General features: G+C 37.3%; 1 protein-coding gene across 4 annotated transcripts in view; it reads right to left on the bottom strand.

Moving 5' to 3' along the window:
- TTC26 (tetratricopeptide repeat domain 26) overlaps window positions 1-16,258 on the bottom strand; it is a 48,715-nt gene that overhangs the window by 6,497 nt on the left and 25,960 nt on the right. For all 4 annotated transcript variants that reach the window (XM_014964157.1, XM_014964158.1, XM_014964156.1 and 1 more), the window contains exons 13-15: window positions 9,899-9,987; window positions 4,597-4,680; window positions 2,374-2,443 (exon numbers count right to left, since the gene is read on the bottom strand). In XM_014964157.1, the coding sequence (XP_014819643.1) occupies window positions 2,374-2,443; window positions 4,597-4,680; window positions 9,899-9,987 (243 nt within the window). The remainder of the gene's footprint in view (window positions 1-2,373; window positions 2,444-4,596; window positions 4,681-9,898; window positions 9,988-16,258) is intronic.

Genomic DNA, 16,258 nt, shown 5'->3' on the forward strand with positions numbered 1-16,258 from the left:
ATGTGTTTTTACACACAGAAAAAATTTAATTGACATTGAACTGAGATCTTTAATGCTTGGTGCCCACCTCAATCTAAACATTCAACTCCCATGATTCATTACAAACCAAAAGGGGGGTGAGTGGGGGAGCAAAGCCCCTCCAAGCATAACAAAGCTTGTCACTATGTGTCCACTAGAAAAAATGTTTCTAAATTCCTGAGAATTTGCGCTGGTTTTAAATTTGCCTATATGACTAGAATTTTTCATTGGTCTAACTTTAAACATCACCACTATACACAATGGAAATAAAATAATCTGAATCTTCCATCTCAGCTAGTGGAAATTCTACTAGGGTGTTTGAACACAAAGAGTTCCAAAATTGTGATTTTCTGGAGATAAGAATCCATTCTGTTGAATCTGAGGTTGATTTTGGTAATTCCAGACTCATTCAAGTACTGGGAGGAAAGAAAATGAAATAAAGCTTTCCTTTCTTTTTCAAGTTTTTTCACATGTAAACCACTCTTGTGCTCTTTCGAAAGAGGGACTGTTTTAGAATGCACAGCAATCATCAACAATAAACAAGTAACACCAAATCACAGGATTTATAGACAATTCTCATTTAGGAGGCAGCAAGACATCAAACCAGATTTTTCTTTCATCGGCTCCAGATACCATACACAGTGGCAAACAGCCAGGTCTTCATTTCCAAACACCAACCCATCTATCTAGAGAAATGGTGTATTGTGCTAATTTAGTGGGTTTTTTAACTTCTCTTCAAGAAGAATTGGGTATAAATAGTACAATACTATTAAACAAAAAATACTGTCCAGCATCCAAAAAAAGATGCATCTCTGATACTTCTTGCCCTTTGGAAATCTTTCAGCATTGAATTGTTTATGACTCAATACCTAATCATACTCTGACAAGAATGTATTATAGTACTTTGCAACTTCTACAGCAGCTTTCATCCAGAAGGATCTAATAGTAATTTACATACTTGACACAAAAAGATAACTACATTCATCACTGAACAGTTGTTTCTTCAAAGAATTCCAGCAGCTGTTTGGGAATGAAAAATCAAAATTTTAAGACAGACACAGAAGAATACAGCAGCTCTACTGAAACTTCAGCTGGAATTCAGAATGGCAAAAGGCACGCTCAAGAATAAATAGCAAATCCTATAAAAGAGCTAGACAAAATTTAATTGTTAACATGGTGTTAATTCTTCTTATTGTATAAGTAGCACCTTCAAAGAGTTCTGCATCCCCAGATGTATGTCAAAGAACTACTATAGCACAGAATCAAAGGGATGAATGTTATCTACTGAACAACCATGAATTACCTTTGCAACGGGAGTTCTCCCATCAAAAAAAAATTATTAAAAATATCACATAAACCATTCACATATAAAGCACTCAGACACAACCGTGTACTGCAGCTTAATGAAAAAGGAAATAAAGTAGCATCTCCTAAAATAGTAATAGATAGGCATCCATAGGTGTGATATGTCTGTCTGGAAAGATCACATTAGAGATGTCGACCACATCTGCAATATGGCATAACGTCCCAAAACGTACATATTTGCATTCCAAGTACAACTACTGAAAAATGTTTGATAAGAGAACATTTTTGTATTGAGGCACTGTAAGGAAAACAAATTAGCCTAGGGAGTCTCAGACTTGAGTCATTAGAAAAGCATACCTCTGTACTATTTTGCATATGGTACTGCATTGTAGCTTTATCTGTACTGTGGTGTACTCTGCAATGTTTTAAAAACTGGTTAAGAAAAACTAAATAAAATTTGCTAGAGGATATTAAACATAGGAAAAGCTTCCTGGGTTCAAGAAAAGAACAGAAAAGTTTCTGGGCAAAAAAACATGCTGGAGATTATAAAGGACATCCCTCAGGCACAGGAGTTTGGAGAACATGCAGAGTACCACGGTGGGAAGAAAAACATTGTGTGTGCTTGCCTGATTCTTCTCTTCCCTTTTGGCTTCTCATGGCAATAGACAGACCCTTGGGCCTGACTCAGTATAGATGCTTTTACTTTGTATTTTACTCTGAGCATTTTAGAGTTCTAACTCAGTCTTTTAAGATAGTTGCTTGAGTGAAGATTTTCTAAGTAAACAACTGAGAAGGAAAAGGTTCACTGGTTAGGACATAACTGCGTTGATGGAACTACAATAGCATTACACTGAAGCAGTAATTGCTTACTAAAGCCAGATGTATGAAAGGTACAGTAACCACCCACACTGTAACTACTGCAATCAGCTTTTCACTTTCATAGTCCTGCATCCACCTACAACATTAAATTCAATTAGGAAACTGGATTGCCAAGACTGATGCAATAGAGGAGGATCTGTATTCTGCAATGTGGAGAGAAAAGTGACTCACAGCAGCGAGCTAGCCAGCTAAGGTAAACAAAATCGTTCTTTATCTTCTCACTCTGGATCAAAAGGAACACCTGCAGGAAGAAGGAAAATAAAAGATTATACATGTGCGTACTTTTAAACAAACAGAAGGCAGACCTGCCTCGTTTCAACATGCAGCTAAGGCTTAAGCCACAGGAACAACTGCTTCACGAGAAGAGTGCAGTGTTGGGGCATCTCTCTGTCGGGTAGGTGGAGGATTCAAACAGTGCCATGCTTATCGAGGGACTTCTGTGGCTTCAAAAGGCCAGGCTGGGCAGAGGGCGCAGCCTGCTCTGAGCAAGTGCCAGTGTGTGGCCACGCAACACAAACAGCACAAAGGAACACTGAGCCTGTGGGAAAAGCTATTTGGGAACGTGTTTGTTTAGAAAGCGATGCAAGCAATTACATTAGCATCTTCTTGAAATACCAGAAGTTTCACATACAGATGAGCCTTTCCTCCCCATACATGTCAGAGATCATTCCAGGTCGGCAATAAGCCATTTCTAACCATTTTGGTTTCAGTAAGGTTCCAAGGCAAAACATTTGTCTTTTGTAACTTAATGTACAAATACAGGTTTATTACATTCTGCATTTAAAGGGATGTGTAGGGGGAAGTTATACATTTTAAAACGTACTCTGGCTCTACTTGTTGCGGGGGGTGGTAAAAAAAAGGTATTATGCCTCCTATGCCTCTCTACAGGTATATTTGTAACTATACTAGGATGCTACTGGAAAAACTCAAAATATTTTTGTAGGAGCAGATGTATGTACTGGAACAGTGAGTTCCACAAATTACTGCCATTTTTCTTGGTTACACATTGCTAACCCTCTAATTTTGGGGGTGGGGAAAAGAAAAAAAGCAGCAGCATTATCAGTGTAAGTAGTACGTTATCATAGGTTTTATTTCATTATGTCCAGGGAGGTAAGCTTTTAATAAGTTAATAAATGCTACATGTGGAGTTTATGAACTAGGGAAGGATGATCTTTATATGAAAGTGTCATCACAGGCAAAGATCAGACAGTAGGGCAGGCTAATCAATTTAATTACATAATCCTGTTATTTATATGCATCAGCTACATAACAAGTTTACATCGAATCATTTTTAAGTATGTAAGAGGAAAACTGTGGATTAACAGCAGTTTACACATCTGTGTTTCTTTGTTGCCGGACTGCAGCTAAAGCTTACTTACAGCATTATCGTTTTTATCAGCACTGCCTGCTAGCATAATTTTAAGATACTCACCTGCATTTTCATTAAGCTAACTAAATTAAGGTAGGTGAATTGAAATATATATCCATGTTGCCTGACAGTCTTGGGTATTTTACTTAAAGAGAGAATTTCAGGTAACAGAAATTGAGGGGGTGGGTGCTGGGGAGGAAAAAAAAAATCCAAGAAAAAACCCCAGAGGGGGCTCTTCTGTTAAGAAACCTGAAGAGTTAAAAAGTTAGAAAGATGGGAAAAAGCTAACAAAAAAACAAACAAAAAAGCCAAAAACCAAACCTATATGATTCACTTTAGACTACATGGTTGGTTGTGGGTTTGTTGTTTTTTTTTTTTCCTGGCTTGTCTTCTTTCTGGTCTTGTGGAAAATGTTGCTTCCATCTTCATAATAGCTATTTGCTTTTGCATATTTTCGTTGTAATTAAGTTTCTACTGCACATAGACACAAAAAATGCTGTGTGTAGAAGTTAATCTCTTCCAGCTGCATCTGGATGCTGCTGAATAAGATAGTAAGCACTTCCTGCTTTCCACCCACATTTCCCAGAGGAAGAAATTTTTTTTTTTTTTTTTTTTTTTACACAAATTTCTAGGGACACCTAGAAGTCCTTAACTATTCAGTGTCTTTTACTCAGCACGCCCTAGTCAGTCTGCACAATAAGACTGCCTGGGATCCCAGACAAAGCGTAGGAAATCTGATTAAGAGGGCATTCTTTGATCAATTAGAGATAGCTGTGAGCACTCTTGTGATGCGCCACAAGCAGCGTGACTCCCCATATACCTCACATTACAAGATTAGCAAAATAATCTTTTCTGAATAGTGTTCACTGAGAGTTTCAGTTCCTCTAAGAAGGGGAAGATGATGTTTCACCCAACCTGCATATTTTTAACCAACATGAAGATCTGGAGGGAGAGAAAAGGAAGGAAAAAGGGGAGTATGTGGGAAATGTCTTTGTTGTTGTTTTTTAAAGAAAGTAAATACATACCTCTTCAGCCTCACTAAAATTGCCCATGGCAGCTTTGGCTTGGGCGTAGTTGAAGTTAAAAGTGTCATCATTGTAGAAATAACTCTGGAAAATAAGCCACACAGACAAAACCCAAATAAATAAAACAAAAAACCTCCTCATATGGTATAACAACATTAAAAATGCCCCCTCCTCCCTCCCCCTGTCCCCACCCCCAAATCTGAGTCAGACTATATCAAGACAATGGGAAGCGAAAAGAAAAACCCACATTATGAACATGCAGCACTTATAAACAGTGGGTAGAAAATTATGGACTGGCTTTCCATCCTACATTTGTGACTACAAACACAGCTGGAACATTCCACAGTATTAACCATGAGAGATCTGGAGAATGCTCCAAGCTCAAAATTGTAGTGGCAGCTTTTGTGGGTATAATTTTCACTTTGGGCATGTGAAGTCATGCTGTGGTGCCATGGTCTCTTTCACCTCCCAAGCACTTATTTCACCACTGGGGTGGTAAACAGGCAGTTGACTCCCTAATGGCTTAAGGAGATGAACTGTTTATTTTTCCAAGACTTCTCAAGGTACAACAAGAGATCCTGTGGATCTGGTTATGTGACAGATGCTAGTCTGACACGCTGGATCACATGATGGAGGTGGAGCCGCAGCACTGGGCTGTAGCCAGGGCAGCACAACTTGTAATAGGACTTCCTTAAGCTCAAGCCTTGCTTAGACTCATCCTTCTCTCCATCCAAAGCCCAACACCAAGTTTTTCTCTCCCATAATAATAGACTGGATGCACCTGGTTAATGACAGATCAGGTTGATCTAGCTGTATCTTTTCTGAAAAGCTGAATGGGCCAAAGCAGGAAATACAACTCTAGGTACAGATTAGGCTGATGTTTGGGTTTAATCCAAATAGTTAAGGTTTGATCATGCTCAGATGTCGAGATCAAAGTATAACTCAGATGACCAAAAGTCAGCTGAGTATGTTCTACATTCAGCACTGTTCCATACCGCTGCACTGGCAGACCTGGTAGAGATAAGGTGGAACACAAAACCACAGCTACTACAGTCGTGGATGGGATTAAGGATCCCTGCTGAGGAGAGGTGCAATGTTTATGAAAGAGTGTGGGAAAAAGTAGGGTGGTTTATCCACTATAGTTACTGTAAGAAAAACCTTCCTGGGTGCTTAAGAACAAGGTGTGTGGAAGAAGAAATGTTTTTCCTTATGTAACATCCAGAAGAGAAACAGAACTTGTGTAGGATGATCAAACTTCTGTTTTGTTTCCTCATTTAAAAAGTGAGGAGCTGGTAAAAAGCATAGTTGGGACTGTACAAAATATATGGACAGCAAGGGGTAAAACCCTTTCCCAGTGCTCTTTATCTTATTTAATGATGTAGAGACACCTGAGGAACCTCTTCCCTTCCCTGTCACAGGCAGTCAAAGTATACTGATCCAGTCCACCCACACACATCAAGCTAGTGCCTTGAGGAGAGGTGGGGGGTTGCCACCATTTGCCAGATGTCTAGGTTTCATCCAAATAGTCTATGTTAGGGTCCAAAAGCTGGCAGATACAGCAAGCTATGTGAAAGCATGAGGGTGAACCAAATCAGGAGAATCTTAAGCTCAGTTTGTGAAAACATTTCAGTGCCCTTAGGGTGAACTAACTGGTTTCACCATATGAGAATTACAACACTGCGCTGTATTCTTCCTCAATGATAGTTTCATGTGAATCAGCACAAGTCCCAGGTTAGGCAAAGCTGGTGAGCGAGATGCTAGTTTTACTGTATGAGTATTTCCCTCTGTTCAAATAGCCCCCATTGTATTTTTGAATTAAAACAGAAAAGACAAGCAGTCAGTAACCAGATTCAAAAACTCTGTGATTCTATCCTGGCTGTATTAGTACTAGCGATCAGACCTGCTGCAAAACCAAAACCAGTAGAAATGAACTAGTGCTGCTGATAGTTAAAGAACAGTCACAGCAGCTAGATGTTTTGGATGTTTTGGTTTTTTTTTCCTTTTGTTTGGAACCACATTATATGTACTGGACTTCACTCTTTTGTGGTCTTCAATCTTTTCATAAAACTAACTGTGCTCTAAGCGATGTCCATTTCAATGAGATGCTCAGATACTTAGTTGAACAACGAAGCATTCGTTGTGGCTAGAACTCATCTGAGCCTGAATCAGCTTGTCTTCTCAGTTAATCCTCAGTGTTATAATGTCACCCTCAGGGGAGCTGGCAATATGTTTATTATAAGGTGTCCTTTGAGACAGTCTCATGCCTAAAGCAGTTTTAATCAATCATGGATGAAGGTGGTGTTTCCTGAAAGAATATCATGAAAACAATCTTCACAGAGTGCACAGCTCCACTTAAAGAGCTACAGAGATTCTACTGAAGTTTATTCCTGTGAACGAAATACAAAGGTGACTGTAAAAGCACCTAAACCTTGCCTATAACATGGTACAGGAAGGATTATTTGCATCCCCGTGACCTGAAGAGAAGATAAATGACCTAAGCAAACCTGAGGAGACGCTAGTCTCAGCTAAAAAATTACAATGAACAACTACTTCAGAAGGGCCATGCAAGGAAAGTGGTAGTAGGCAGAAAACTTTCGTTCTTAGTCCTTGCTATTTATCAACTGCATTATGTCTCAGATTACCAGTATTTATGATTCCCTTCAAGAATTTAATAAATACATACTTTACTCAAGCTTAATACTTTTGCAACTTGCTAGATACAATCTTTAAAACCTTTGAAACTTGCAACCTCAACCCTACCTTGAACTGTGACAGTCAGTTCCATAAACCAACTGCGTTTTGAGAGGAGCAAAATGCATTTATTAGAAAAGACATTTGTGAATTTGCTGCAATTCCAGCAAGTTGTATCTTGTTTTTAGCCTCTCCTAATACAAATGGAGGTTCCAAATCTACCTTCTTTATTCTAATCCTCATTGTGTATGATTTTATTTTCTTAACTTCCCTCTATAGCAAATAATATCTGTCTTCTAAATCTCTTAAGACAATACTTCAATTTCTATTTATTCTCTGAATCACTTTTCTTTCTGCATTTGAGGGGGTAGTGGCTAGTATTTCAAAGAAGAGTACACCACTGTGCAGTGAAAGGTGTCAATTTTTTTTAATATTGAATTTTCTTTATTTAGCTTGGTATTTTGTTTCACCCTTATAAATGCATTCACATTCCATACAACTGTGAAAACCAAGGGAATATTTTTCTTTTTTTAAAGTATTATCATTGCCTAAATATGGGTCAAATCAAAACAGATACACGCTTACTGATGCAAAAGGCATGTATATATGGACAAGTCCAGCTTATAAACTCAGATCCACATATATGTTATAATTTGCTAAAAGTATGTACAACAGCTGTCGCACAACAGCTACTTTTTCAAAACAAAACAAATGGCAGTCAGATAACCCTTCCCCTCTCCTATGCACACATAATAAAATTGTTTCTCCCAAATCTGACAAGGCAAGAATGCTCCTTCTTCTAACTGATAAATACAGCAGGATTGAAGACTTGCATACCTGTATCTGTTCAGTATTTCTGCCTCCCTTCTGACATTTTTTAAACATTAGATCTATTCCTTACCTATATTTCTCTCCATGGGCTCTTACTAACATCATACAAAGTGACATAGTTTTCTATGCTCTTCTCTTTCCCTTCAGACTTTTTTTCCAACCCTTCCTACACAACTATCCTTTATACCCTCAGAGACACAGAATGGTCTCACCTAATCCCCTCCCTTCTTTTGCTTCATGACTCTGACATATTCCCTGATCACTCTATTGCCCACTTTTATCCTCTTAACTTCTGTTTAGTATCTTGTTTGTTTCTGGCTCTTTCCTTTATAAACTCTAGCCTTACTTTCCAATTAATGAAAACTTCAGTTGCCTCCCCAGATGCTATTCTTCTTCTCTCTCTCTCATTTCTAAGCTTTCTCATCTACCTTGGTGGTTAGAACCAAGCTGTTCTAGTTGTTTAAGAACTTTTTAAAGAAAAAGGAACGAGCTGGGCATTTCTATGCGGTGACTCATTCCATTCTAAGGTAAGTGTAAGAAATGCACAGGATGAATTCTCCTCTGGAAATTACCATCTGGCTCCATTGGCTGTAGACTGAAAGCAGATGATCAGTTATAACTAGAAATCTGACTTTCAGATACAGTGAAATTTGTTTTGCCTAACTTGAGGTTAGTTCCCAGCTCTCTTTTTCTTCAAATACACACACACACACACTCCAGCTTGGGCTGGTGGTGGGGTGTCTCTTCATTGCACTACAGTGGACCCATTCCAGTGGCTACAGACACTTGGGATTTCTTCAATGACCTCTTTCCAGACAAAGTTTAAAAACACAACACCTTCACCATTTTTCACCCACCAGCTGTTTTTGGCACCATTACAACCACATTTTTCTTCAGATCTCACCCTCCTTAGAACATTGTAATTGTACTCATCTTGTGTATCACCCTAATAATTTCTTTTTAGATTCTTGTTCCTCTTCCTAGCAAATACAGAGTTCTTATATCTTTAGTTTCAAATCACTGGAACAAGACTACAATCACTTAACCCTATGATCACACTCCAGCCTTTCTCTTTTCCTCACATATGACTTATAACTCGATATCTGTATGTTACACCCATTTTATCCACTGAATACTGGTGATGTCTTAATGCTGCATTATGATAACTGCAAACTCCTTCTCTTACTTTGAAAAATACAACATTGCCTGCAGGGTAAGACTCAGATTACATCTGCAAAAATAATATTCTTAGCTTAATGGTTTGGTATTTCCCTGTAAAATATAAGCATTATTAGTTTCCGATTCCTTCATGTCCTATCTTTCTTACATGCTCTTATTCTTTAAAACCTTGTCCCCAGTTATTAATCAGCAACAATAATCTCCATTGCTCATTTGATAAGTCTTCAGAAAACACTTGGGTTTTTTCTTCCATGTTGCCCACCCTGTAAATAACCACAATTTTTTTTTCATTGTTTTCCTTAAATTATCTTCCTCATCTCCCATGATGCCACCAGGAAGCCTGATGATACTTAAATTGCAAGCATGATGAGACCGTCATGCCCACCATGGTGCACAATGCTATTTTCTAACTGCTTCTTTACATTTTGATCCATTTGCTGTATTAACCATTTATGTCCTACTGTTTTTCCTGTGTTTTGTTGTTACTGTTGTGTTTTTATCCCTTTTTATGTTTACAGTGTCTCACACAGAGTACAGACAAATTCCATAAGTAATGATTCCATGCATTAGAGTACTACCAATACTAAACAATAATACTAACCTTGACTGAGTTGAGGTAAATCAGGACATTAGCAAACTGTCTAACAAGAAAGAAGCAGGAGGACATGCACTGTCTCCCTGGAATGGTATCTAAAATTCAAAAAGAGAAATGCAGATTTGTAGAATTTAAAAATCATATGGTAATAGAAATTACTGCCAAGATTGCTTGCAACGATCAAAGCAGCTAACTTCTAAAAATAGTGTAACTTGCCTTTTCAGGCAAAGGACCATACTAGAGGTTAGAAAAACTATTAGATCATCTTGTCAACTTTCTCTACAGCATACAATAACTATTGCAAGACTGCATTCAACAGCAAATTCTATAGAGACAAATCGTTTAAGCAACAGGCCTTTTCCATGACACAATTTATAGAGCATAGTTTTACTGTGAATTAGTCTTACTCTTAGGAAACGAAATTTGATACAAAGCCTGTGTTTATTATCCTAACCTCATTAGCTTTTTTTCTTTAAAACTATGCTTTTCAGTTATCCTGGAAAAAAAAAGCTCTACATATTTTAATTTTAGTTTCAGTAAGAGAGTTAACTTGATACTCTGAAAATATTGTTATTAAAAAAATTAACACATTCACAGGAAAATACTTAGTGATAAAATACAATAAAAAGATTGATTTCCAGGCATTTGGGATTACCACATTGCTCAGAAGTAGTAAAGCCATAAATAATTTAAGCATAACAGTTCAAGTGAGCGTTAGTAAACTTTGCTGCCAGCACACTATGTAGTCATCTAGGCTGAAATTGTAAGTTGTGCTACTGAAAAACTATTTCAAAGCTTTTTTAGAGATTCTGAAGTAAGCTTACTAGGACTAATTTTTGTTAGATCCAACCAGCAGAGATTGGTCAGAGATGGACAAACCCAAGTAGCAGCTGGTTAGGCGTAAGAGCAAGCGATGTCAAATCATATTTGACTATGTCAAATGATCATTAGAGAGCATGCTGCTGTGTGCAGTTTGGTAAGGTGACAGGAGATAAGATCCTAAGGCTACCAACAGCCCTGGAGTAATCTGCTCCTGTAGGTTAATTATCATCAATTAATCCACATTAGAAAATGAAAATATCTCTTCTGTATATAGACATTTCATGTATCCAAACACCAATATTTTGACTCCATACCACGGCACAGAATACAGCATTACACTGGAAAACTGTACATTGTCCTTTAAATAAGGTAGTAATTATTCCTCAAAAGCACTGTATAAGATCTCAAAAAATATTTCAAAGGAAAGCAGAATATTCTCTTTTTTTATCTTTCAGCACTAGGAGATACTAAGCTTGGATGTCCTATCATTTCCATATAGAGACAATTCATCCTTATCTATGTCTGAACCACACCATTCATAAACTCACAGCAAGATAAACAAAATTTTTTTAAAAAGCAAATAAACATGTAAAGAGGATTTAAAACTGAGAAAACATTTTCAGTAAAAATTAATCAGAGTAACAAAATACAGAACCACACTTTTCCCATATATAACTGGAGAGTTTCTAAGCTTCAGTATTTATTCTTATGTCCACATTTTGGCAGAAAATTTTGTTATCCTCCATATACTTTTTAGTGAAAGATTTCATTAAAAAAACAAACAAGTAAAACAGCTGTAAATCTCATACAACTCAGCAATGAATACTACTAGTGACAGGAAAACTAGAGCTTTATAGTTCTAATTCATCCCATGTGACTCATGCACGAAGAGGAAAAAGTTCTCATTTTGAAAAATTGCTTAGGGTGACCTAAGAATACCTCAAAGAAAAGACTGCACAAAGTCCAGAAGAAATGTTTCATTCCTCCCACCCAACACCAGATATGTCTGACTGGTCCTAAAAGACAGCCACTGAAAATGAAATGGGTGCTTTTCTCCATTATGCTTCCAGTGTTTTTAGGGTAGTTTGTAAGATTTACGTTAAGTGCTGCATTTAATGGAAATGTTACTGTTCATTTACTTTCACTAATGTTCCTCTTGCCCAATTTCCTCTTTAACTTGTCTCGGAAATCTGATCTGTTTTGTTTTCCATCCAGTTGAGACCCTGGGTGAAGAGCATGAGAATTAACTACAAAAATCTAGTGATAGCCTCCTCTCTAATGCCAGGTCTGACTTACGTCATTGGGATTTAGAATTTTTATTAAGCTTAAAAAAACCCCAGTAATACAAACTGCTCTTCTGGGTGGTATTTATTGCTGCCAGAGGGTGAATATTGACTCCCACACTCTACGTGCTTCCTGGTTCTTTTGAGTTTTTTTGTTTTGGGTGTCTCTACTCCTCTTGAAGTGTATAACTTCCAACATGAGATGAAATGTGTACATGGATCAGAAAGGACTGTCACTTTAACTCTGTCTGCTCTACATTCCTTGAACCTCCAAGTCAGAGATCGAGCTAAAAATAGCAAATGGCTTAATTGATGACTCCAAATTACTTTACAAATACATGACACAGTATCCTTCCTAAACTGTCTGTTTTTTCTTAATGCAGTCAAGGGACTTCTACATTTAACAAGAGGAAGTTTGAAAAAATATTCCACATCTTCATTTTAATCCATTCATTTTTGATAATCCACATTAAAATTCACTTTAAAATTTTGTAGGCCCAATTGCAAGCAAAGATATAGCATGGGATTTCCTCACTCTAACAAGCACAACCTACTTTCGTATTATAAATCTGCAAAGCAGCTAAGTACTTTGATAGAGATCTTAAACAGAATCTAATGGTACTAGCTCCCTGCAAGGATTGGCATAGTGGGAAGTGCTGAAGCATGACTTACATGCTTGAATAGCAGGACTGGCTACTTAGCAAAAGCCCAAGTATACAAACAGTGAGAATTCTGTTCTCCATTCCAAATCCAGCAAAACAGAGGCAGCAGATCAAAAAACAAATATACAACATAGCAGCTAATACATTAAGTTACATCACAACATTGAAATGACCACATTGGATCAAAAGTCTGTCTGATTCAGAAGCTCGCTGAGTAAAAATATACAGCTATGGAAATAATATACTCTGATTTCACATGTAATAGATGCTGTGCTATGTAGTGCCACTTCCTTTCAAATTTCCTTCCAAAAATCTGCACTGAGGACTTCCTAATCATCACTGAAAATTTTGTGTCAAACAGCCAATAGAGTTTTCTTCTATGAATGTCTTTATACTTTCTGGTTCTCACAAGATTCTATAACAAATAAGTTGTTTTACATTAAAAAGTAATCCTACTGTTTGTTTTAATTGTCATGCTTGATGATTTATTTCAATGCTCCTAATTTTTTGTATGGCACAGTAATTAATTCTTTTCTATTCCTCCTCTCCTTGTCACTTATGATGTTCTGTATCACAACCATAATCAAACTCAGTCATAATTTTTCAGGCCACATATCTTCCTTCATTTAATGTCCCCTTGTTCAAGAAGCTATCCCCTCTCTCTGATCATCGTCGCCGTCTTTATTGTAACCTTTCTTTATGTACCTTTTTTTTTTTTTTTAAGTGTAAGAAGCAGAACTGCAGAGACTATTCGAGGAAGGGTACCACATCTGTATACAATGACACAGTAATTACTCTTGCTTTGTTCTCTCTTTCCTCATCAATTCCTAAGGTTCTCTTCAACTTTTCTGATAATTTTGCAAATATAGTTTAAGGGTTTTTTTCCCCCCCATATGTACTACTTTGCATTTATCAAAGCTAAATTTAATTTGCATATTATTACCCAGCTTTATATTGTCTTCCACAGCTTTCATCATTGTGGAAGCCTTCATTTTTCCTACTATGGGTAATTTTGTACCATTGGTAAACCTAGTCATGTCATTATTTGTCTCCTAAAGCTCATTAATTATGAATACGAGCCCTTTCTTTAAAGAAACAAAAGATTCTTTCAAGTGTTCAAATCAGGTGCATTTTATCCTTTTCACTGCTACTTTACTGAGAATTTTCTGTTAGAAATGAGAAAGGTTATTATGTAGCTTCCCTTCTTTAAATTAGCACTGTGGAAATTCTTTGAGGTATTTGCTAACACATGGATTTTGAATTTGATTATACTGAGATCACTGTGACAGAACTGGATTTTCATCATAAAATTTGAAATCAGGTTCTATGTAATCTCTGTATTGGTCTAGAGTCACTTGTTCACTTGTATTCTCTAAGAAAGATTAAAATTGAGCATTTAAAAATGCCGTGTTATTGCACTTACTAAGTAAATATGGGCAGAATAGAAGTCCCCAACTACTATTTAATTATCTGTCTATATAAAATCTCTAACCTCTTTAATATGCCAGTCACTGTTCCCATCCAGGCTGGTCGGTGAATAATTTAGCCTCAATACGATGAATCTCCTATCTGAGCATATAATTTAAAATAATTTTATGTTACTCACTGATAAAGAAAAGAGATTTACTTTATTTTTGAGAGAAGGGTTCTATAATGTTTAGAGCTATTTCTCCACTGGCAGGCATCATCTATCTAGTAATATCCCATTATAAATCAAATAGGAACAATATCCTACATGTTACCTTTCTCCTATCGCATTTTAAAAGTTATTTTAGGTTTATAGCCTCCTCTTCTAAAATCAGTTGTTCCACTTTATTCATCATCTTGTAAAACATGTAGTATAAAAACGTATTTGGTCTTCATGTGTTTGCTTTTTGTTATGTCCTATACAAACTGAACTCTGTTTGCCTCTTCTATTTCCTATCAACAGTTTGTTGACCTCCACCCGTCCTTCATTTGAGGATACAAAAAACCCCTCACACTATTTAAAGGAGTTACCTTGAACTGTGCGCTCTTCTGCATGTCAGCTTTCTCTCGTAAGTTTTTAAAAAGATGACAAAGCAATTTTTACATGGAAGTACCAACAGTGTAAGATGCTTGCAGTAATAATGTTTCCATTTACCTTTAATTGGAATCAATCCATCCCAGAGGCTCTTTTTTTTTCCCCCCAATTAACCCACCTCCCTAATCAGACTACATTTCTGTTCCCCTCCCCTTTTTTTTTTTTTCCTTTTTTTTTTTTCTTTTTTTCCCCCCCCCGGCCATTTGGCGTTGCAGGTCAGGAGCAGGAGGAGTGAGTTCTGGTTCTCTTTGCTGGTTGCTCCATTTCTCGTCCAAGAGTTGGTGAGCTTAAATCATTCACTTTTTTTTTTTTCCTTTTTTTTTTTTCATTTTTTCCCCCCACCTTAACTATACCTCAAGTTTCAGTCTCTCTGCCTTTTTTTTGCATATGAGTTTAAAAATATTTCACAGTAAAACTCAGACCTTTAGCTTCCTAACAATTTCCATTTTGATTTTGGGCTATATCTTCACTATACATCTATTCAGGATATCTTTTCTCAGATTATCTCTGTATTATTTTTATCCATGTGTGCTATGGTGACTTATTACACCTGCATGATTGTTATGAGCATTAAGAGGTCCACCACCATTGTATCAGTCATCCTGTGACTTTACTAGCATCACAAAGCTAGTTAGCTGTATGCCCACTAACAGGGTCCTCCACTACTACAGTTCATATTCCTTCTTTCTGTTAGCTGGGATCCTGACTCCCAAAGGACAGTCTCAATGCAAGAGGAATGTGTTAGGGAAGGCTGATTGATGGAACCACTTCAGCCTTCCCAACATGAAGCTCTCTGCGACACGATCTCAACAGTACAGGGGCCGCAAGGGGAACAGAAACGGCTCAACGCTATTTCTGAAAGCTTCATCAGTGCTGTTGCTCCGTCTCTTAAGCTCCTTCTCTTTAGTCACCATGGACACAGGAGAAAGCATTCTGTCTCTGAGGACCATGAGCTCTCTGCACCATAAATGTGCACAGTTACGCACCCAAAAAAATAGTCCTACTGATAATGCCTACAAAGGACGCAGGGAAGCCCCATTTTGGCTGAATTTCTGTGTTCCAACCACTGGCTTTTTTTGATTTAGGGTTTCACTTTGGCAAGAAGGAGGGAAGACAAGGTCAGGTTTTGGTCTATTTTTGAATAAATGTATTTTCAATATTTACTTTTACTTATTTTTTTGGTTGGGTTTTGTCATATTTCTTTTGATTCAATGAAGGAGTTAGTCCCAGAACTTCCATTGCTTGCTGTAACCAAATTCATCCTTATGTTTTTATTACCCTTAGTTCCAGGGCATGCTCCGTGCTAGGACTCCACTCAATAGCCTTTCATTAGCAGTCCTACATTTGTACCTGTGAGGTTTCAGCCATAGACTTCATCTAACAGGCTGTTGTCTTCTCGTTCTATAATGGGTATTATTAGTCCGAGGCAAGCTGCCACAGCATCTATCAGTGAAGTCTAACACTTGGCCTCTTTTCCAGCCAAATACATAGAGTAAGGTTTGGAATTAACTGAGTCTTCTAATTTAAACTTGCAAAT

This window comes from Calidris pugnax, unplaced genomic scaffold, assembly GCF_001431845.1.
Source record: "Calidris pugnax isolate Ruff unplaced genomic scaffold, ASM143184v1 scaffold44, whole genome shotgun sequence".
Lineage (NCBI taxonomy): Eukaryota > Metazoa > Chordata > Aves > Charadriiformes > Scolopacidae > Calidris > Calidris pugnax.